Source organism: Hypanus sabinus, chromosome 1, assembly GCF_030144855.1.
Source record: "Hypanus sabinus isolate sHypSab1 chromosome 1, sHypSab1.hap1, whole genome shotgun sequence".
NCBI lineage: Eukaryota > Metazoa > Chordata > Chondrichthyes > Myliobatiformes > Dasyatidae > Hypanus > Hypanus sabinus.
In genome coordinates this window covers 203,941,725-203,963,498 of record NC_082706.1, presented here as the reverse complement: position 1 = coordinate 203,963,498, position 21,774 = coordinate 203,941,725, and the positions used below count along the sequence as shown (strand labels likewise).

Sequence of the window (21,774 nt, the reverse complement as noted above, 5' to 3'; positions counted from 1 at the left end):
GAACGTATGAACGCCTCTTACAGGCAGGTCGGAAATTCAACCGTGTTCACAGTAATAACCTACAGCACTGCAGGAGAAGGCAGTTCTATGATTACAAGTCACAGCAGATTTTCTTCGTCGCTCCACTAGCATGACGATGGCCAGAAATAAGATCAGTGAATTTGGGCAATGACGTCTACTCAGTCAGGTAATGCATTACTGTCTAGAGAATAATAACTGATAGTGTTCACTAAAAATCTCTACCAGAAATATAATAAACAGGAACAGTGACCCACTCACTCTAGGCAGCATCAAATTTGAGATTCTAATTATTTACGTCCAACTTCTGCCTTGTAGTTTATGTATCAACTTAAACCAGAAAACAAATGTTTTTGAAAGTGTTGCTTCCTCAGAAATTTTCTTTGTTTAGGATCGACCTTTTGAAGCTGAACACAAATATAATATCAGACTGGTCGCTCCGCTAAGGAATCTGGAGAAACTAGAATTTAACTGTCATTGAATATAATGTGTTTAATTTCATAATGTTGCAGAAGCTTTGCAATAGTTCAACTAAGCTAAAAATGTTTTGTGACGATTTTCATTTGTACTCAGTGTCTGAGACTTCTCACTTAAGTGTCCAACAATGATCAGCCAGCACTGATGGATTCCATTTCTCTATGACCACAGTATCCTGGTAAAACCTTTCACCTTGTTCGTCACTAACAGCACCAAGATTTGCAGGGAAGAAGTCTGAATGGGAATGCAGAAAATGAATCTTTATAGTGACATGTTGCACTTCATGGTTTTGTATGCTTGAAGCACATTGTCAACCAGCTGCACGTACAAACATTTGTAGTTTGGTGCTCTTGTGGTTACCAAGAAAGTTTTCTACTACATCCTTGAATGCCTTCCATGTGAGTTTCTCCGGTCTCACTAGAAGATCTTTGAAATTCCTGTCACTGATTCCCTTTTTTGATTTGCGGACCAACCAATCTTGGCATCAGCTATTCTGACTTGAATAATGAATTGAAATGACAAATATAGGCAATTTCAAAAAAAATGGTGCATTATAGGGAAATTTCATGGCGATTTTCTTGGTCAACAGCTCGAAATCCATAAGATACACCCAGAAGTTCTGAGGAAGCAAAATCTTTGTTGTCCAGTGGTATCTAAGCATTAGTTTATTACTTATTTATTTATTCAGAGATACAGCACAATAACAGGCCCTACTGGCCCACTGAAACTGCTCCGTCCAATTATACCCATGTGACCATTTAACCTACTAACCCTGTACATTTTTGAAGAGTGGGAAGAAACCAGAGTAGCTGGAGGAAACCTATGCAGTCTCAGGCAGAACTTAGCAACTCCTTACAGACAGCGGTGGGAATTGAACCCAGGTCACTGGCACTGTAATGGTTTTACGCTATAAAGGCTGAGCATTATTTTACTGAGTTAGTATTTGAGCCTCAGAGGGCTGAGAAACCTCTCCAGCTGCCATACAGATGCTCCCAACGTAAGCTAAAACACTGACAAGACTCCAATTAAATCCTTGAAACATTCAGCTCACTGTTTAACACTCGAAATGCAACACAAGTTTCTCGATGTAAATGAGTCTGCTCTGGCACGCAATCATGAGCAGAGTTCTTGTGTTTCCATCAGCAGGCTGTGATTTGACTAAATATGAAACACATGTCGCCTCTGCTCCGCAGTTCAACAGCTCTGACATTTCAACAGGACCGTTTAGAAGGAGCGCCACCAGGGGCTGGAGTTGCCAAGATTTCTGAAAACCTTTAACAAAACACTTTGAAATGCAGTCAACAGTCCTATTCCAGAGAACAATGCAATGTTAGCATTCATTTCAAGAGGACTAGAATATAAAAGCAAGGATGCAATGCTGAGGAAGCTTCGGGGAGGCAGACTGAAAGTAAAGATGGATATACAGAGGGGCAGGCTGAAGGACAGGATCGGAAAAGAAAAGCAAATTAACAAAAGAAAACAGTGAAGTGGTGTTACGTCTGTCACTAAACCAAAATGTGAAATTGTTAAGATTGCATGTTTCTCTGGTATCCAGCTTCTGTCAACAGCTGGGTAACTAGATGGAATGGCTAACTGGAGACATCGGGAGATTTGTTTATTTATTTTTTAGTGACGCACTGAGGAGTAGGCCCTTCCGGCCCTTCAAGCAGCCCCCGACAAAACCGATAAGCCCCAACCTAATCACGGGACAATTTACAACGACCAGTTGACCTACCAGGTACATCTCTGAACTGTGGGAGGGAACCGCAGGACCCAATCAAAGCCCACGCATTCCACGGAGAGGATGTACAGAGACTCATTACAGAATGGCACCGGAATTGAACTCTGAATTCAGGACACCCCGAGCTGTAATAACGTCACATTAACCGTTACACAACAGAATGCTATAAATCACTGTGTTGTAAGTGATGGGCCAAATGGCCTAATTCTGCTCCTATATCTTATGGTCTTATGTAAACCGAAAGAGATGCTACTGCTGAGATGACCTGCTTAGATCTGAATATACAATTGGTTACAATATACAATAGATTTGAATATTGTATATTGTATTTGAATATACAATAGTCTGGTTAATTGGGTAATCAGTTGATTGGGACAGCCATTTATTTGGGGCAACTCTTAAAGAACAAAAATTAATCGAGACAATAGCCCGGACTCCCCTTGTTTATAAGGGACAATAGCCGGGACTCCCTTTGTTTATAAGGGACAATAGCCGGGACTCCCTTTGTTTATAAGGGACAATAGCCGGGACTCCCTTTGTTTATAAGGGACAATAGCCAGGACTCCCCTTGTTTATAAGGGACAATAGCCGGGACTCCCCGTGTTTATAAGGGACAATAGCTGGGACTCCCCTTGTTTATAAGGGACAATAGCCGGGACTCCCCGTGTTTATAAGGGACAATAGCTGGGACTCCCCTTGTTTATAAGGGACAATAGCCGGGACTCCCCGTGTTTATAAGGGACAATAGCTGGGACTCCCCTTGTTTATAAGGGACAATAGCCGGGACTCCCTTTGTTTATAAGGGACAATAGCCGGGACTCGCTTTGTTTATAAGGGACTATAGCCGGGACTCCCCTTGTTTATAAAGGACAATAGCCGGGACTCCCTTTGTTTATAAGGGACACTGTGCTGCAAGTTTTGCGGCACGATGTTATTGCTGAACAGTTTCTAACTAGTGTCAGTTGTGTGGCCATTAGACACTACACCATGCTTAAAGTGAACAGTTTTTAAACAGCATCAGATGTGCTCCTGTTCAAAAAGCAGTGCAGTGATTTTTATCACTGTTAGTCGGTGAGGAATAAGCAGTCAGACAAGTCAGAACTGTTTTCCTCACTGTGGTTTCAAGCATTCAGGCTTGAAGATGCCAGAAATGGCTGGGAGTGAAAATAAAACAATTTCACTACTTCAACAAGTTAGGCACTGTGAAGGATGTGTAGTTATCCATAATAATCTTGAAGATTACAGTGAAAATTAAGATTTGGAGAATGTACGAAGACAGTCCGTTATCTTCACTAGTTTGGCTGCACTGATTTTGTTCCTTTAGTCAATCAAAAGAACACAGCAGTATATTTAGACCATAAGGCATAGGAGCAGAATTTGGCCATTTGGCCCATCGAGTCTGCTCCACCATTCAATCATAGCTGATCCTCTTTTTGTCCCTCCTCAGCCCCACTCCCCAGCCTTCTCTCCTTAACCTTTGATGCCGTGACCAATCAAGAACCTATCAAACTCCACCTTAAATACACCCAACGACCTGGCCTCCACAGCTGCCTGGGGTAACAAGAAATTTCTCCACATCTTTGTTTTAAATGGATGCTCTGCTAACCTGAGGCTGTACCCTCTTATCCTAGACCTCTCCACCCTGAGAACATCCTTTCCACATCTACTCTGTGTAACCCTTTCAACATTCAAAAGGTTTCAATGAGAACCCCCCTCATCCTTCTAAATTCCAGTGAGTACAGACCCAGAGTCATCAAACGTTCCTCATATGATAACCCTTTCATTCCTGGAATCATCCTGTGAACCTCCTCTGGACCCTCTTCAATGCCAACACATCTTTTCATAGACAAGGAGCCCAAAACTGTTCAGAATATTTAAGGTGAGGCCTCACCAGAGTCTTACAAAGCCTCAGCATCACATCCCTGATCTTGTATTCAAGTCCTCTTGAAATGAATTCATACACTGCATTTGCCTTCCTCACCACCAACTCAACCTGCAAGTTAACCTTAGGGTGTTCTGCACACGGACTCCCAAGTCCCTTTGCATCTCAGATTTTTGATTTTTCTCCCCATATGGAAAATAGTCTGCACATTTATTTCTACTACCAAAGTGCAAAACCATGTACTTTCCAGCATTGTATTTCATTTGCCACTCTCTTGTCTGTTCTCTTAATCTCCTTCTGCAGTCTTCCTGTTTCCTTAACACTACCTGCCCCTCCACCAACCTTCATATCATCTGCAAACTTGGCAACAAAGCCATCTATTCCATCATTTAAATCATTAATAATCATCATAAAAAGAAGCAGTCGCAACAACGACCCCTGAGGAACACCACTAGTCACTGGCAGCCAACCAGTCAAGGATCCTTTTATTTCCACTTGCTGCCTTCTACCAATCAGCCAATGTTCTAACCATGTTAGTAACTTCCCTGTAATGCCATGGACTCTTAACCTGGTAAGCAGCCTCACGTGTGGCACCCTGTCAAAGGCCTTCCGAAGGTCCAAATATACAACATCCACTGCATCCCCTTTATCTATCCTGCTTGTGATCTCCTCAAAGAATTCCAACAGGTTCATCAAGCAAGATTTTCCCTTAAGGAAACATTGCTGATTTTGTCCTACCTCGTCCTGTGTTACTAAGTACTCTATAACCTCATCCTTAACAATTGACTCTAATATCTTCCCAACCACTGAGGTCAGGCTAACTGGTCTATAATTTCCTTTCTGCTGTTTTCCTTTTTTCTTAAAGAGTGGAGTGATATTTGCAATTTGCCAGTCCTCCAGAACCATGCCACAGTCGAATAATTCTTGAAAGATCATTACTAATGCCTCCACAATCTCTACTGCAACCTCTTTCAGAACCCTAGGGGGCAGTTCATCTGGTCCAGGTGACTTATGTACCCTTCGATCTTTCAGCTTTTTGAGCACCTTCTCCCTTGTAACATTAACTCCTCTGTCAAGAACTATTGGGAAATAATACACAATATTACAGTACTGCAGTGGTATTGATAGTGTTCTAATTTGCTCTGTATTTCATTTAAATACATAATTTTTTTACTTAGTTAAACAGTAATTTGCCTTTTTAATACCTTTTTAACTACTTCCATGAAGCTTAGGCTGATTGGGGCAGCCACTTAATTGGGCCAAAATGTACTGGTCCCGATGGATCCCAATTAGCTGGAATTTGCAATATAAAGCCAGAACAGACCCAGTAAAATGAACAAAGGAAGAGAGTTGTTGGAAGACAATGATGGAGTTCACTATGATCAAAACTACCAAGTGGTCAAGAAAAGTAAATACTCCATGGTTGTCGTCATTATCCATGGCTTCCAAAGACTCATTTACATGCTGTGATAGAGATGGAGAAATCTAAACATAATAATAATAATAATAATAACAACAACCACAATATCATACAGTATTGTGCAAAAGTCTCAAAGGCACATGTGTAGCTAGAGTGCCTAAGAAGTTTGCGCAGTACTATATGTGTCAACATGGAGAGAAGAGCGAGTTTGTGAAGCTTGTGGGAGCAAAGGATGTTGGGAATGGTGAGGCTAGAGCGCTGCAGGAGGGGTGTGGGACAGAGAGCAGAGGAGTGCCAAGGATAGTGGGAGGGGGGGGGTTGCTGTTGACACAGGTGCAAACACACCCAGCCCTGAAACACCAGGCAAGGTCATTCGATTCCAAACAATTGGTTTATTGATCATTACAGAGTGTCTCTCTGGTGCTTTCCACTCCCTCCCCTCTCCCTTCCCTTCTTCCCAATCATGATTTCCCTCTCCCTGCCCCCTTCCCACTCTCAGTCCACAATAGAGACCCGCATCAGAATCAGGTTTATCTGTGTGTGTGTGTGTGTGTGTGAGAGAGAGAGAGAGACCTTAGACTTTTGCACAGTACTGTATTGCAGAACACTGTTCATACAAACGCCAAAGTTCAAAGTCACTGTCAATGGAATATAGTACAGACATGAAAATAGCAGAAAGATGCTAGTTAAAAACAAGATTAAGTAAATAGATTTTGAGCTGTTGTTTAAAAGTATCAACTGAGTCAGTATCCTTTACAGTTTAGGTATTAAGTTCCACAGTTCAGGAGCAGAGTTCAAAAAAGCTGACCTGCCAATTGTCTTTTGAGGGAGATTGTTTAAATTTAAGAGACCAGTGAAGAAGACCTGAGAGCTCAAGCAGGATTATAAAACAAAAACGATTCTGTGAAGTTCTCCGGTCCCAGACCATGCAGAGTTTTAAAAACAAGTAAGAGAACTTTAAAAATCTATTCTAAAAGATACAGGATGCCAATGCAGAGTAGTTAGGACAAGTAATATGTTGGTTTCAAACATTAGAATGGACTTAGAATGCAATGCATCATCAAGAACTAGAGTGTTTTTTCTTTCACACTTCAAAAGCTTTGGCATAGTTTTAGAAATGACAAAATTTTAGATGAAAATGTCCTCTGTTTCCTGATTGGAAAGACTGACATTTTCATTTCTACAATCCAAAACACAAGATTCTTTTTTGTTGAGCTTTTGTCGGCGGCCTTCTTTTGGCTCAGACGTTTGTAGTCATCAAGTTTGTAGCCGTTTAGTTCCCATGTATAAACACCATAAGACATTGGAGCAGAACTAGGCCATTCAGTCCTTCGGCTCTGCTTCTCCATTCCATCATGGCTGATTCATCCCTCTCAACCCTATTCTCGTGCCTTCTCCCCGTAACGTTTGATGCCCTGACTAATCAGGAAAATATCAGCCTCAGCTTGAAATATACCCAAGCTCTTGTCCTCCACAGCTGTGTGTGGCAATGAATTCCTCAGATTCACCACCCTCTGGCTAAAAAATTCCACCTCATTGGAATTAGAACTAGAGCACTTTTTCTATGTTATGGTTAGAGACACTTATAAATCTCGAGAACACTTTAAAAAATTTAGATGAAAATAGCCTTACTGAGCAGATTATTTTCATTTACACAATCCAAAACACAAGCATCCTTTTTAGCATGTGCTGATATTAAAATTATTTTGTGACTGTATGTGCTGGATCATAACCCTATGTGCGAAGTGAGACTACATGTAGTGTGTTTTGTATTTTGGCCCAAGATTTTAAAACAAGATGCTTTGTTTAGCTGTACACAGTACATGTGTATGGGTGAATGACAATAGCCTTGAACTTAAATAACAAACTTGGTCAAGTTTTTAGCCATTTAGTAACCAGCAATAAATAATAATTGCACTATTTTACAAAGTTCTGGGTTGAGAAATATACTCAGAAACCACTTTATTAATTACTTTCTGTAAAGTGGCCACTCAGTCTATATCGTGGACTTCTGCTGTTGCAGCCCATCCTCTTCAAAGTTCGAGATGTTGTGCATTCAGAGATGCTTTTCTATATGCCACTGTCGTAACGGGTAGTTATTTGAGTTACTGTTGCCTTCCTGTCACTTTGAACAAGTCTGGCCATTCTCCTTTGACCTCTCTCCCTAACAAGGCATTCCACCCTCAGAACTGTCGCTCACTGGATGTTATTTTGTTCTTGCACCATTCTCTGAGATTTTTAAACAACCCATCTGGCATAACAGTCACTCCTGGTCAAAGTCATTTAGATATTGTTTCTTCTCCATGCTAATATTTGGTCTGATCAACAACTGAACCTCTTGATCATGTCTGCTTGCTTTTATGCATCGAGTTGCAGCCACCTGATTGGCTGATTAGATATTCGCATTAACGAGCAGGTGTACAGATGTGCCCAGAAATGTGGCCATTGAGTGCACGATGTTTTGAAGTCAAAACAAAAATCTGACCTTCACAAGTTCTGGTAGAGAAACATGAGCATTCCTGGCCTCGACTACTTACGTGGACTAACTGCTCCTGTGTGTCGAATTCCCGTGTACATCCTTCCCAGTGGCAGTTGGTTTCATAAATGACTTCCGGCTCTTGCTTGCTTTCATCTTTATCCACCTCCTCTTTGACCAGTGTCATTCCTTCCGGCTGCTCCTGTGGTAGAGAAATCCAGTTTTGAATTGAACTCGTGAATATTGCCATCAGTTCTGGTCACCTTTAGAGCGGGTGCAATGTTAGACAAGGGCATGTACAATTGATGGAGACAACAGTGTACACTACAGCATAGTACAGGTCCTTTAGCCCGTGGTATTCTACCGACCTTTTAATCTACCCTAAGACCAATCTAACCCTTCCCTCCTACATAGCCCTCCATTTTTTTATCATCCATGTGGCTGTCTAAGAGATTCTTAAATGTCCCTCATGTACCTACCTCTACCACCGCTCTCTATGTAAAGAATTTACCTCTGACATCCCCGCAAAACTTTCCTCCAGTCACCTGAGAATTACCGTACCCTGATATTAGCCATTTCCATCCTGGGAAGAAAGTCCCTGACTGTCTGCTTGACCTACGTCTCTTATCATCTTGTACACCCTTATCAGTCACCTCTCATCCACCTTTGCTCCAAAGAGAAAGTCCCTAGATTGCTTAAACTTTCCTCATAAGACATGCTCTCTGATCTAGGCAGCATCCAAGGTCAATCACCTGATTCCAAAACTCATTGATACTAAGAGAAAGGGAGGCGTCCAGCACAATGAGAGAGAGAGAGAGAGAGAGAGAGAGAGAGAGAGAGAGAGAGAGAGAGAGAGAGAGAGAGAGAGAGAGAGAGACAGAAACTGCTTGAAAGGATGATGTTATGGTTCCTCTGCTGATTGTTTACCTTTATCCGAGGCCACTTGCCTGCTTTTGTAGAGTTTCTGCAGAAAGCTGTGGGCGGAGCAGGTTGATGGACAGCTGGTGTCCAACATGTGGAGATAAAAACCAGGTCCACTGTTACACAGACAGACACACCAGGACACACCACGAAGGAGGGGGTTTTGGAGGATCGATTCGGGGAAATTGATCAGTGGCTCACAATGTGAAAAGGCGCGACCGGTGGGGAATTATTTGTGTGTCCACCCTTGCCTGGGTGATAATTCCACCACTGAGGAACGGTCGTACGTGTTATGGTCACAGTCAGTGACCACAACAGGACTTCGGAAGACAACAGGAAGATTGACGGCGACAGTTCACCTCTCACCTCTCTCTCTCTCTCCAACGTCACTCAACCAACTACCTCGAACTGAACTGAACTCTCTCCATCATTGTAAGACTGTATCCATTTACCCCTAGGTATGAAAGAGCCTAGTTTTGTTCCTATTTTCACACACACATATATCATTGCTCACCTGTTCAATATATTTGCACTTATATTACTGTATTACGTAGTTACTAATAAACACTATTAGTTACTAGTAATACCAGACTCCAAAGTGTTTTCCATTTCTGCTGGTTCTTTAACCCGGTCACGGGGTACGTGACAGTGGGAATGAAAGGATCCTTTCCTAGTTGGCTGCCAGTGACCACAGGGGTCGGTGCTGGGACCACTTCTTTTTATGTTGTATATAAATGATCTAGATGATGGAATAGATGGCTTTGTTTCCAGGTTTGCAGATGATATCAAGATTTGTGCAGGGGCAGGTAGTGTTGAGGAAACAGGTAGGACTTAGATTAGGAGAGTGGGCAAGGAAGTGGCAAATGAAATACGCTGTTAGAAAATGCATGGTCAGGCACTTTGGTAGTAGAAATAAATGTGTAAACTATTTTCTATACAGGGAGAAAATCCAAAAATCTGAGATACAAAGGGATTTGGGAGCCCTTGTGCAGAACTCCCTAAAGGTTAACTTGCAAGTGGAGTCAGTAGTGAGGAAGGCAAATGCAATGTTAGCTTTTATTTTGAGAGGTCTAGAATACAAGAGCAGGGATGTGATGCTGAGGCTTTATAAGGCACCTTGAGTACTGTGAACGGTTTTGGGCTCCTCATCTAAGAAAAGATGTGCTGGCATTGGAGAGGGTTCAGAGGATGTTCACAAGGATTATTCTGGGAATGAAAGGGTTATCATATGAGGAATGTTTGATAGCTCTGCGTCTGTATTTGCTGGAATTTAGAAGGACGAGGGGGATCTCATTGAAGCCTTTTGAATGTTGAAAAGCCTAGACAGGGTAGCTGTGGAAAGGATGCTTCCCATGGTGGGGGAGTCTAGGACAAGAGGGCCCTCAGGATAGAGGGGCATCCATTTAAACCAGAGATGCAGAGAAGTTTCTTTAGTCAGAGGGTGGTGAATTTGTGGAATTTATTACCACAGGTAGCTGCACAGGCCAGGTGTATTTATGGCGGAGAGTGATTGGTTCTTGATGGGACATGGCAACAAAGGTTACGGGGAGAAGGCCAGAAGTGGGGCTGTGGAGGAGAAAAAAGGATCAACCATGATTGAATGGCGGAACAGACTTGGTGGGCCAAATGGCCCAATTCTGCTCCCATGTCTTATGGTCTAATGTCAGAATGGGAATGGAAAGTAGTATTAAAATCAACTGCATTAACTTATACCTACAGGAACTATAGGAAAGATGAATATAAGATTAGGACTTGGATGACAAAATCTGCAGATGCTGGAAATCCGAGCAACACACACACAAAATGCTGGAGGAGATCATCAGGCCAGGCAGTATCTATGGAAAAGAGTAAACAGTCGATGTTTTGAGCCGAGACCCTTCATCAGGACTGGGAAAAAAAAATGGGAAGTCAGAGCAAAAAGGTGGGGGGGGGGGGGAGGAAGAAGTACAAGGCAGTAAGTGATAGGTGAAACCTGGAAAGGGGGAAGAGTTCCTTGGAACGTAGGAGATTGAAAGAAGATTTGATAAAGGTATTCAAAATTATGACGGGTATAGATAGGGTAAATGTGAGCAGGCTTTTTCCACTGGGGTTGGGTGAGACTACAACTCGAGGTCATGGGTTAAGGGTGAAAGGTGAAAAGTTTAAGTTGAGCAGGAAGGAAAACTTCTTCACTCAGAGGGTGATGAGAGTGTGGAACAAGTTGCCTGTGCAAGTGGTGCATGCAAGCTTGAAGTTTGGATAGGTATGTTGATGGTAGGGATGTGGAGGGCTATGGTCCCGGTGCAAGTTGATGGGCGTAGGCAGTTTAAATCATTCAGCACGGACTGGGAAAACCAAAGAGCCTGATTCTGTGATGTGCTTTTCTATGTGCATCGATTTCAGCACATCACAGATAACTATCTCACAACACCTCAACAACAGCAAAGCTGAACATCTGTCCCTCTGTCTCAACGTGCGTCTGCTAGAAGCTACCAGTTTACTTTGGTCCTCTGCACTCCAAGAGCAATTTTCACTCTCCTACCCTGCTTCGTAGCATGTACAAGAGGGAATCTGCAGATGTTGGTAATCCAGAGCAACACAAAATACTGGAGGAACTCAGCAGCATCTATTGAGAGGAAAAAAGAGTCCATGTTTCGTGTAAACACCCTTCATCAGGACTGAAAATGAAGGGAGAAGAAGCCAGAACATGAAGGTGGGGGGAAGGGAAGGAACACAAGCTGGCAGAGGATAGGTGAGACCAAGTGAGGAGGAAGGTAGGTGGGTGGGGAAGTGGGGAATAAAGAAGCTGGGATGTGATTGAAGGAAAAAGGTAAAGGGCTGAGCTGAAGAAGAAAAAATCTGAAAGGAGAGAGTGGACCATGGGGGAAAGGGAAGGAAGAGGGGCACCAGAGGGTGGTTGAATCGCAAGTTAGAAAATCTGCAGATGCTGGAAATCCAAGCAACACACGCACAATGCTGGAGGAACTCAGCAGGCCAGGCAGCACCAATGGAAATGAGTACAGTAGATGTTTCAGGCTGAAACCCTTCATCAGGACTCATCAAAAGAGATGAGAAATCAGGGTAAGAAGCTGGGGGCGAGGGGAGGAAGAAGTGTAAAATGGAAGGTGAAAGATGAAACCCGGAGGAGGGAGAGGCAAAGTACAGAGCTGGGAAGTCAATTGGTCAAAAAGAGAAAAGGCTGGAGAAGGGGGAATCTGATAGGATAGGATAGGACCAAAGGGAGGTGATAGGTGAGGAGAAAAGAAGAGATGAAAGGGGAACCAGAGTGGGGAGTGGAAAACGAGAGAAGGGGAAGGGGGAGAATTTACCAGAAGTTGGAGAAAGTGATGATCATCAGGTTGGAGACTACCCAGAAGGAACACGAGATGTTGTTCCTCCAGCCGGAGCGTGGTCCCATCATGTCAGTACAGGAAGCCATGGACAGGCATGTTGGAGTGGGAATTGAAAAGGCTGGTCACTGGGAAATTCTGTGTGTTCCGGATGGAGTGAAGGTGTTCAAGAAAGCAGCTCCCAGGAATTCATAGTGTGTGTCCACATTGTCTTAGGCTGTCTTTTATTTCTTTTCAAAAACTACAAATGTGTTTCATATGGGAACGGGAAGCTTGTAGGGTCCGAGGGAAATGCTTGAGGACCATTTCCTGTGAGGTTATAAGATCTGTGTGCAATGTAAACTACTGTAAAAGTTAAACCTTCATGTTTCATTTGTGAAAGCTGATGACAAACATGTTCAAATTATTGCATAAAAATAAAATATTCTCTGCCACAAAACAACATCATACACTCCAGAAGACTGCACAGAGTTGATTAATGTGTAGCTGGAGGTAACAGCTGATGATAACCGGGAACAATCTTTTTTTGAAAAAGACATCACAGGAGGCAGTTTACAGAATCAGCCAAAATTTCTAAATATAAGCAAGCTATTCTAAAAATAAAAGAGTAGCCATCTAACTGGGGAGTTAGTGATGGTCTGCTTTTCAGATCTTAGCACACCATTGAAGAAAAATCACTTTGAAAGATTTTTAAATTGGAAAATGTTCATTTAATGTATAGAACTTTGAACACTACAGCAGTACAGGCTATTTGGCCCATGGTGTTGAACTTCTAACCCACTCTAAGATCAATCTCAGCCACCCATTTTCCTATCATCCATGTACCTACCTAATAGCTTCTCCAATGTTCTTAATGTATATACCTCTACCACTGCCCCTGGCAGGGTGTTCCACACACCCGTCTCTGTGTAAATAACCTGCATCTGACATCCTTCCCTATACTTTCCTCCAATCACCATGTATTAGCCATTTCTGCCCTGGAACAAGCTGTCTGTCCACTCCGTCTATGCCTCTTATCATCTTATACACCTCTTATCAAGTCACCTCACATCCTCCTTCACTCCAAAGTGACAAGAGCTCGATCGCTCAACTTTTCCTCATAAGGTATGCTCTCTAATCTAGGCACCATCCAAGGCAATAATTCCAAATTCCAAAACTCATTTATCTAGCAATGTTTTGGACCCAAGGCAATAATAGGACTGCACTTGGAATATTGTGTCCAGTTCTCATCACCTCTTTACAGGAAGGATGTGGAAGCTTTAGGGAGGGTGCAGAGAAGATTTACCAGGATGCTGCTGGGATTAGAGAGCATGCCTTCGGTTGATTAGACCACACTTGTAAAATTGCGTTTGTTTCTGGTCACCTAATTATAGGAAGGAGATGGAAACTTTAGAGAGGCTTCAGAAGTGCTGCTTGAATTAGAGAGCATGGCTTATGTGCTTGAGTAAACTAGGGCTTTTCTCTTTGGACTGAAGGAGGATGAGAGGTGACTTGATAGAGGTGTACAAGAGGCCTAGACCGAGTGGACAACCAGAAACTTTTTCCCAGGGTGCAAAATTGGCATAATTTTAAGGTAACTGGAAGAAAGTCTTGCGTGGGGGGTGTATGTCTGAGTTTCATTTCTTTGCAAAGAGGGTGGTGGGTGCATGGAATGGGCAGCCAGGGGCGGTAGTAGAGGCAGATGAATGAGGCACACAGATGATAGAAAAATGAAGGGCTATGGAGGGATGGGTTAGATTGATCTTAGGGTAGGTTAGAAGGTCGGCACAACATCGTGGACTGAGGGGCTTATGCTGTGCTGTAATGTTCTAGATGGGGTGTATGGGGTGTCCAGAGAGGGGTATCACCTCTGGCCAAAGGGTTTCTTGTGTCCATTCTGGGACAGTTCACTCACCGTTGCTTCCCTCTGGACTTTCAGCTCACACCTGCGGCTCCAAGTAGCTGCCTGCGCGCAACAGCGGCCACATCCCAGTACACCGCTTCGGCAGGAGGACTAAACCAAGTGAGGGTAGCTGGCAGACCTCATACCCCAGTGAGATAGCACATGCCTGCCTGAGCATGCAAAGTCGGCTCTGGCGGACTGGGCAGACCTACAGAGAGTCCAGCGGCCAGGAAGGTGGTTTTGCTGCACTCTGCGGAGAGCAAAGGTGTGTGACAAGGCACAGAAGATATCATGGTCATCCACTGCATCCAAGGAAGACCCCAGACTGTGGCGCTTGTTCATACCTGACCCAGACTTATGAGGTCGAGAGATTGGAACTGCCCCAGTGCAATGGCTTTTCCATTTTAAAAAATCTTGCGCTCAGGTCTCCTGCCATCCTCGAACACAGGACAACCACCACACCATACAATGTTCCGTTCTCCTTCTGGACTGATTACAATGGTGACTTACATACTTGCATGAGCGGCTGTTCTATTTCTTGTTATAAAGATCCACTTGAATTGCAAATTCATTTCAGATTCAAGGCCGCGATGACTTACACCTAAAGTGGCAAGATCACCTCAGCGTATCCGAGGCACCTCTCGAATCTGCACTACAAATTTAAATTCTATACTTAATCACCTTCGTATTACAAGGAAAGCAAACAACGTGAAGGACAAGACCGTTTCTGTAATTGGTCCCTGAGCACTCTGATAGAAGTTGCATGTATTATAGAATGCATCTGCTGCGAGGTGGTGTGGTGGGGGTGCTGATTAATGAAGTCGTCGCTGTACCTGCTCGCTCCCTCCGCCTGGGCTCGGCAGCTCCTCGTCAGCTTTAATCCGCGAGCGCTTGTTCTGCATTGGGTCGCCAGTGCTGCTCACCGCTGACTCACTGGTTGGCTTACTCTAGAAAGACGTGAGAAACTTCAGACGTGATTGAACACAATCCAATCGTGTGCATGAGAGGTTCGGCAGATGCTGGAAATCTGGAGCAGCACACACAAAATGCTAGAGTAACTCAGCAGGTCAGGCAGCATCTGTGGAGAAGCACAACGAAGCCTGAGGTACCGAAGAATGGGGTGTCACAGGTAGTGAAGTGGTTAACGCACCACCTTACTTTACCAGTGACCCAAGTTCAATTCCCGACACTGCCTGAAAGGAGTTTGTACATTCTCCCCGTGACTGTGTGGGCTTCCTCCATGTGCTCTGATTTCCTCCCACATTCCAAACTAGTACCAGTTGGTGGGTTAATTGGTCATTGTAAATTATCTTGTGAGTAGGCCAAGATTAAATGGGGGATTGCTGGGCAGCGTGGCTTAAAGGGCTGGCAGGGCCTATTCCACACTGTATCTCAATAAATAAATAAACCCTGTCTCTGATCCATTGAGAAACCGTCGGCCCACACAGATCCATATGTCCCTCTGTTTATGGTCTCTGCTCCTGCTCCTTGAATTGAAAATGTCTCTGGCCTACTTCTGTCATGATTAGCAAACCATGAAATGTAGCGACTGGGAATATTCAGGAGGCCAGGACAAGGGGAGGAGGGAGAAATTACCCTAAGTTACAGAAACTACCATTCATGCCATCAGGTTGGAGGTGACCCAGGCAAATGAGGCTTTCGTCCCCCTTTCTGCTTCCCTCTTATCACTTCTCTTCTCCTCACCTGCCCATCACCTCCCTCTGGTTCCCTTCCTTCCCTTTTTCCTATTGTCCCCTCTCCCTCCCCTCTCCTACCAGATTCTTTCTTCACCCCTTTCCCTTCACAACTCTTCAGTTCATCTCTCCTCTCCTACCCACCTTTGCCCTCACTTGGTCTTACCTATCACCTACCAGCTTCTACTCTTTCCTCCCTCCTCCCCCACCCCCAACAACTCTCTTATTCTGGCTCCTTTCCCCTTCATTTTCAGTCCTTGGCTCATAGCATTGAATGTTTACCCCTCTTCATAGACGCTGCCTGATCTGCTGTATACAACTCAATTGGATTTCAATAACCATAGTACACTGAACAGCACCATCACTTCAAAGTGGTATGGTGATAAGGAGGCATACAGCAAGATGACGGATAGCTACTTGAGTGGTGTTGCAACTCAACTGGTTGTGGACTTCAGGAAAGGGAAGTCGAAGGAACACACACCAGTCCTCATCGAGGAGCCAGTGGTGGAAAGGGTGAGCACCTTTAAGTTTCTTCGACATCTTGGAGGATTGGTCTTGAACCCAACACATTGAAGCAATCATGAAGGCAGAGGCTCTACTTCATTAGGAATTGGAGGAGAATTGGTACGTTGCCAAAGACTCTGGCAAGTTTCTAAATGGTACATGTCCTCATCAGGGAGGAGGTACAGGAGCCTGCAGATTAACGCTCAACAATTCAGGAACAACTTCTTCCCTCCATCATCAGATTTCTGAATGGTCCATGAACCCATGAACACTACCTCATTATTCCTTCTTTTGAGACTATTTGTTCATTTTATAATTTATAGTAACTTTTATGGCTTTGTACTGTACTGTACAAATTTCATGTCATCTGGGAGTAACGCACGAAGTGCTGGAAGAACTCAGCAAGTCAGGCAGTGTCCATGGAGAGGATGAAAGGACTCAGCCCAAAACCTCCACTGTTTATTCCCTCCATGGACTCAGTAGAGTTCCTCCATCATTATGTGTATGTTGCTCTGGATTTCCAGCAACTGCAGAATCACTTGTGTTCATGTCATATAAGACAGTGATTAAAATAACTTGATTCTAATTCCTTGCAGAACTATTCTCAAACAACATAAAGAATAAAGTAAACATTATGCAAACATTGGTTCCTATTTCTGTGCATTAATGTGGTTTAACATAATCCTTTGAATTGGCCACGTTTGTGAATTATCTGTTAAGGTAAGAGCGAAGGGATTACAAAACGTGGAAGAAGTCACGTCATCCACCACAACCAAGGAAATCCCCAGTTGTGATGGCTACTTGTACCACTGGGCCTAGACTTCTAAGGTCGAGAGAGTCAAACTGCCCCAGTGCAACAGCTTTTCTACTTTAAAAACTCACCTGCATAGGTTTCTTCATGCCCGTCATCATCGGATACAACAGACAACCAATTACACCCCATGAAGACTTCCAGCACAGTTCCATTACCCCCTGTATCCAGAGATACCAACCACGTGACAGATGCACCGCCACCTGGCTGGTCGGAGGACACACCACATGCCAACCAACATTTGGTCCCTCCCAACTAATCAAGCACACCTAAATTATTGGTCACCTTAATTGGATTATCTTGCCCAGCCCCATGCTTTAAGAGACTTGCCCTTGGCTAGCCCTTTCTTACAGACCACCTCATTGGAGGTAAGTGCATTGATTTATGTTTGGGAAGGTCTATCGTTTGTCCTGGTAAGGGAGCCGCGGCTATCCAAGGTCAAGGGGGATAGCTGTCGTAGTGCTTTTCCCTTGTTCTTTGTTTGTGTAACCGTACCCTGTCCCCACACCGCTTCCTGTGTATTGTAGTTGCTTGTGTTGACCTGACTTCCCCTTGTAAATAAATTCCTTATTATTAAAACTGTGTGTGTCCAGGCCTCTACTGTTGAGACTCAAAGAACCAGTTATTTTCCATCACAACACCCCCCTCTGTTTTCTCTTACCTGAGCAGGTTCAGGTGGACATGAAGAGATCTGTCCGGGGGCAAGCACAGTGGGCAGGCCTGGCACATGGCGTTGCGGAGCGAACGTCGGAGCAGGATGGATGAGAGGAGGACTGTGGCCAAAGGCGGAACCCAGGCTTTGCTGGCGGCTCATTATCTGGTGGTGCATTTGTTGAATGGCTACTGGAGTGGCAGGGTAAGGAAAGCTGAGGGCAGGACTAGGTAAAAGCAAGGTACAGAAGAGGATTACCAGGTGGATAATCAAAGAAAAATTCCCCTTTGCATGTTCAAATACCTCTAGTTCTCTCAAAGTATATTTAAAAGAATTAACATATAGCACAATTTAATTTAAATATCAAGATAAAGATTAACTTTATTTGTCATGCGTACATCAAACACAGAATATTACAGCACAGTATAGGCCATTCAGCCCACAATGTTGTGCTGACCTTATAACCTACTCCACAATCAATCTAATCCTTCCCCCCCACCCCCCCACGCTGCTGTTGTTGTTCCTTTCTGCACTTTGTGGCGCATCGAGCAGCCGTTTCTTGCCATTTCTTTAGCATTTGTCTGCTTTTTATGAGGCCGAGTTGCTAGCTCAACATTCAACCCAGCGGAGGTGGAAAGCGTGCTAGGAGCCGGCTGGATTTGAACCTGGGATCACTTGTCTTGGTCGATGCGGATGACACTACACCACTGTCCAGCGCTTCCTCCTATGTATCCCTCCATTCTTCTACTATCTATGTGTCTATTATATAAAAGTTTCTTATATAAAAGTGGCAGGGCATTCCAAGGACCCATAAGGCCATAAAACCACAAAATATAGAAGCAGAATTAGGCCACCTGGCCCAGTGAGTCTGTTACACCATTTCATCATGGCTGATTCATTTTTCCACTCAGCCCTAAACTCCTGCCTTCTCCCTGTATCCCTTCATGCCCTGACCAAACTCTGCCTTAAATATATCCAATGACTTCGCCTGCACAGGCATGTGTGGCAGTGAATTCCACAGATTTACCACTCTGTGGCTGAAGGAATTCCTCCTCTCTGTTCCAAAGGATACGACTCTATTCCGAGGCTGTGTCCTCCGGTTATTATCTCTCCCACCTTAAGAAACACCCTTTCCACATCCACCCTACTGAGGCCTTTCAACTCTCAATAGGTTTCAATGAGGTCGCCCCTCATTCTTCTGAATTCCAGTGAATACAGGCTCAGAGCCATCAAATGCTCCATGACAAGTCCTTCAATCCCAGAATCACTTTCGTAAGCCCTCTCCAATGTCAGCACACCTTTTCTTAGATAAGGGGCCCAAAACTGCTCACAATACTCCAAGTAATATTACATCCTTGCTTTTGTATTTTAGTCCTCTTGAAATGAATACAATGTTCTCTGTGTTTTAAAAAAAAACTGACATTCCCCCCTGTATCTTCTGTGAGGAGTGTGTACGTTCTCCCCATGACCGGGTGGCTTTCTCTGGTTTCCTCCCAAAGACACATGGGTTAGGACTGGTAAATTGTGTTCTGGAAGCGTGGTAACACTTGTGATCTGTCCCCAGCACATCCTCAGACAGTGTTGGTCGGTGACGCAAAGGACGCATTTCAGTGTATGTTTCGGTGAAGCTAATCGTTACCATGCAAACAAGTGCTCAGGATGACCAGTGTGAAGAGAGCTCAGGTGACCCACAAAACCCTAGCTTAGTCGATTCACCATTGCTTAGAAAACTGAGCGTTATCTAACAAGAACCTTGAAAATCCCAGATGCAATAAACGTCATTACAACTATTACTGACTGGAAGCGAGAACTGTTAAACGTTCCCTTACTATTTTTGTTCCCCCATTAATCTTTTACTCCAGAGAAACAGATTTACCGATTAGGCAGATTGTCTAGTTTAGTACTGACTGCAGGCTGCAGTGCTGTAGATACCTCATGGACATCTGCAAATTGCCTTTTCCAAAAGCTCTCTTCCAGAAGCTGCTATAGGGCTCTTAAAACAAAATCTTCACATTATCTTAAATGCTTCTTTCCCCTAGCAGTTAATCTGATCAACCATTCTAGCTTCCTTTCCCTTCCACTCCCCCCTCAATCCATTACCCCAGTTTAATCCAATTTTTATAATGTTGTTTGCATGATAACTACAGGCTGGTATTTGTGTACTTACACACATTTTATTCCAGATCTGTATTTGTAACTTCTTTGTTTATTTATTGGGATACAGTGCAGAACAAGCCCTCCCAGACCTTCGAGCTGTGCCACAAAGCAATCCCCCGATTTGATCCTAGCCTAATCATGGGCCGATCTACAGCGACCAGTTAACTATCAACTGGTACGACTTTGGACTGTGGGAGGAAACCAGAGCACCCGGAGGAAGCCCATGTGGTCACGGGGAGAAGGTACAAACTCCTTACAGGCAGCGGCAGGAATTATACTCAGGTTGCTGGAACTGTAAAGCATTGTGCTAACTACTACACTATATCACTCTGTATAATTGTTGGATATTTTTCATTGCATGTAAATGCCAAGACACCACAGCAATTTCAACCACATTTATAATGCTCTTTACATTGTAAATACATGAAGGTGTTTTTGTATTTATGAACATTTTATTCCATGAGAAAGGATCTGGTGCTTTCCTGGCATATATGGAAGCTCAAGAGAAGGTGCAGAGGAGATTTAGCAGGACAATGTTTGGATGAGGGCATATCTTCTGAGTGAGCCACGGCTTTTCTCTTTGGAGCAAAGGAGGATGAGAGGTGACTTGATAGAGGTGTACAAGCTGATAAGATGACTAAGGCATAGGTCAATAGACAACTAGCAAACTTTTTCCTAGGGCATAAATGGCTAAGATGAGTGGGCATAATTTTAATGTGATTGGAGGAATGTATGGGGGGGGGGATGTCAGAGGTAAGTTTTTTACACAGAGTGGTGGGTTTGTGGAGCGTACTGCCGAGGTGATGGTAGAGGCAGATTCATTAGAACAGGGGTTCGTGGAACCCTTGCTTAATGGTATTAGAAACATAGAAAATCTACAACACAATACAGGCCCTTCAGCCCACAAAGTTGTGACGAACATGTCCCTACCTTAGAAATTACTAGGCGTACCCATAGCTCACTATTTTTCTAAGCTCCATGTACCTATCCAAAAGTCTTAAAACCCTATCGTATCCGCCTCCACCACTGTTGCCGGCAGCCCATTCCACGCACTCACCACTCTCTGAGTAAAAAACGTACCCCTGACATCTCCTCTGTGCCTACTCCCCAGCACCTTAAACCTGTGTCCTCTTGTGGCAAACAGTTCAGCCCTGTGGAAAAAGTCTCTGACTATCCCCATGATCAGTGCCTCTCATCATCTTATACACCTCTATCAGGTCACCTCTCATCCTCCATCACTCCAAGGAGAAAAGGACCAGTTCACTCAACCTGCTTTCATAAGGCATGCTCCCCAAACCAAGCAACATTCTTGTAAATCTCCTCTGTACCCCTTCTATGGCTTCCACATCCTTCCTGTAGTGAGGTGACCAGAACTGAGCACAGTACTCTAAGTGGGGTCTGACCAGGGTCTTATATAGCTGCAACATTACCTCTCGGCTCCTAAATTCAATTCTACGATTGATGAAGGCCAATACACCATATGGCTTCTTAACCACAGAGTCAACCTGCACAGCTGCTTTGAGCATCCTATGGACTTGGACCCCAAGATCCCTCTGATCCTCCACACTGCCAGGAGTCTTACCATATTCTGCCATCAATTTTGACCTACTAAAATGAACCACTTCACACTAGGTTGAACTCCATCTGCCACTTCTCAGCCCAGTTTTTCATCCTATCAATGTGCCGCTGTAACCTCTGACAGCCCTCCACACTATCCACATCACCTCCAACCTTTCTGTCATCAGAAAACTTACTAAACCATGGTATTGGTCCATGGAATAAAGAGGGTTGGGAACCCCTGCAATAGAGA

At 43.9% G+C, this 21,774-nt stretch overlaps 1 protein-coding gene across 2 annotated transcripts in view; it reads right to left on the bottom strand.

Moving 5' to 3' along the window:
• The window catches only part of LOC132402003 (transcriptional activator GLI3-like), a 760,747-nt gene that overhangs the window by 38,118 nt on the left and 700,855 nt on the right, over positions 1-21,774 (bottom strand). For both annotated transcript variants that reach the window (XM_059984438.1, XM_059984448.1), the window contains 3 exons: positions 17,817-18,033; positions 14,980-15,093; positions 8,076-8,216 (listed from right to left, as the gene is read on the bottom strand). In XM_059984438.1, coding sequence (XP_059840421.1) covers positions 8,076-8,216; positions 14,980-15,093; positions 17,817-18,033 — 472 coding nt within the window. The remainder of the gene's footprint in view (positions 1-8,075; positions 8,217-14,979; positions 15,094-17,816; positions 18,034-21,774) is intronic.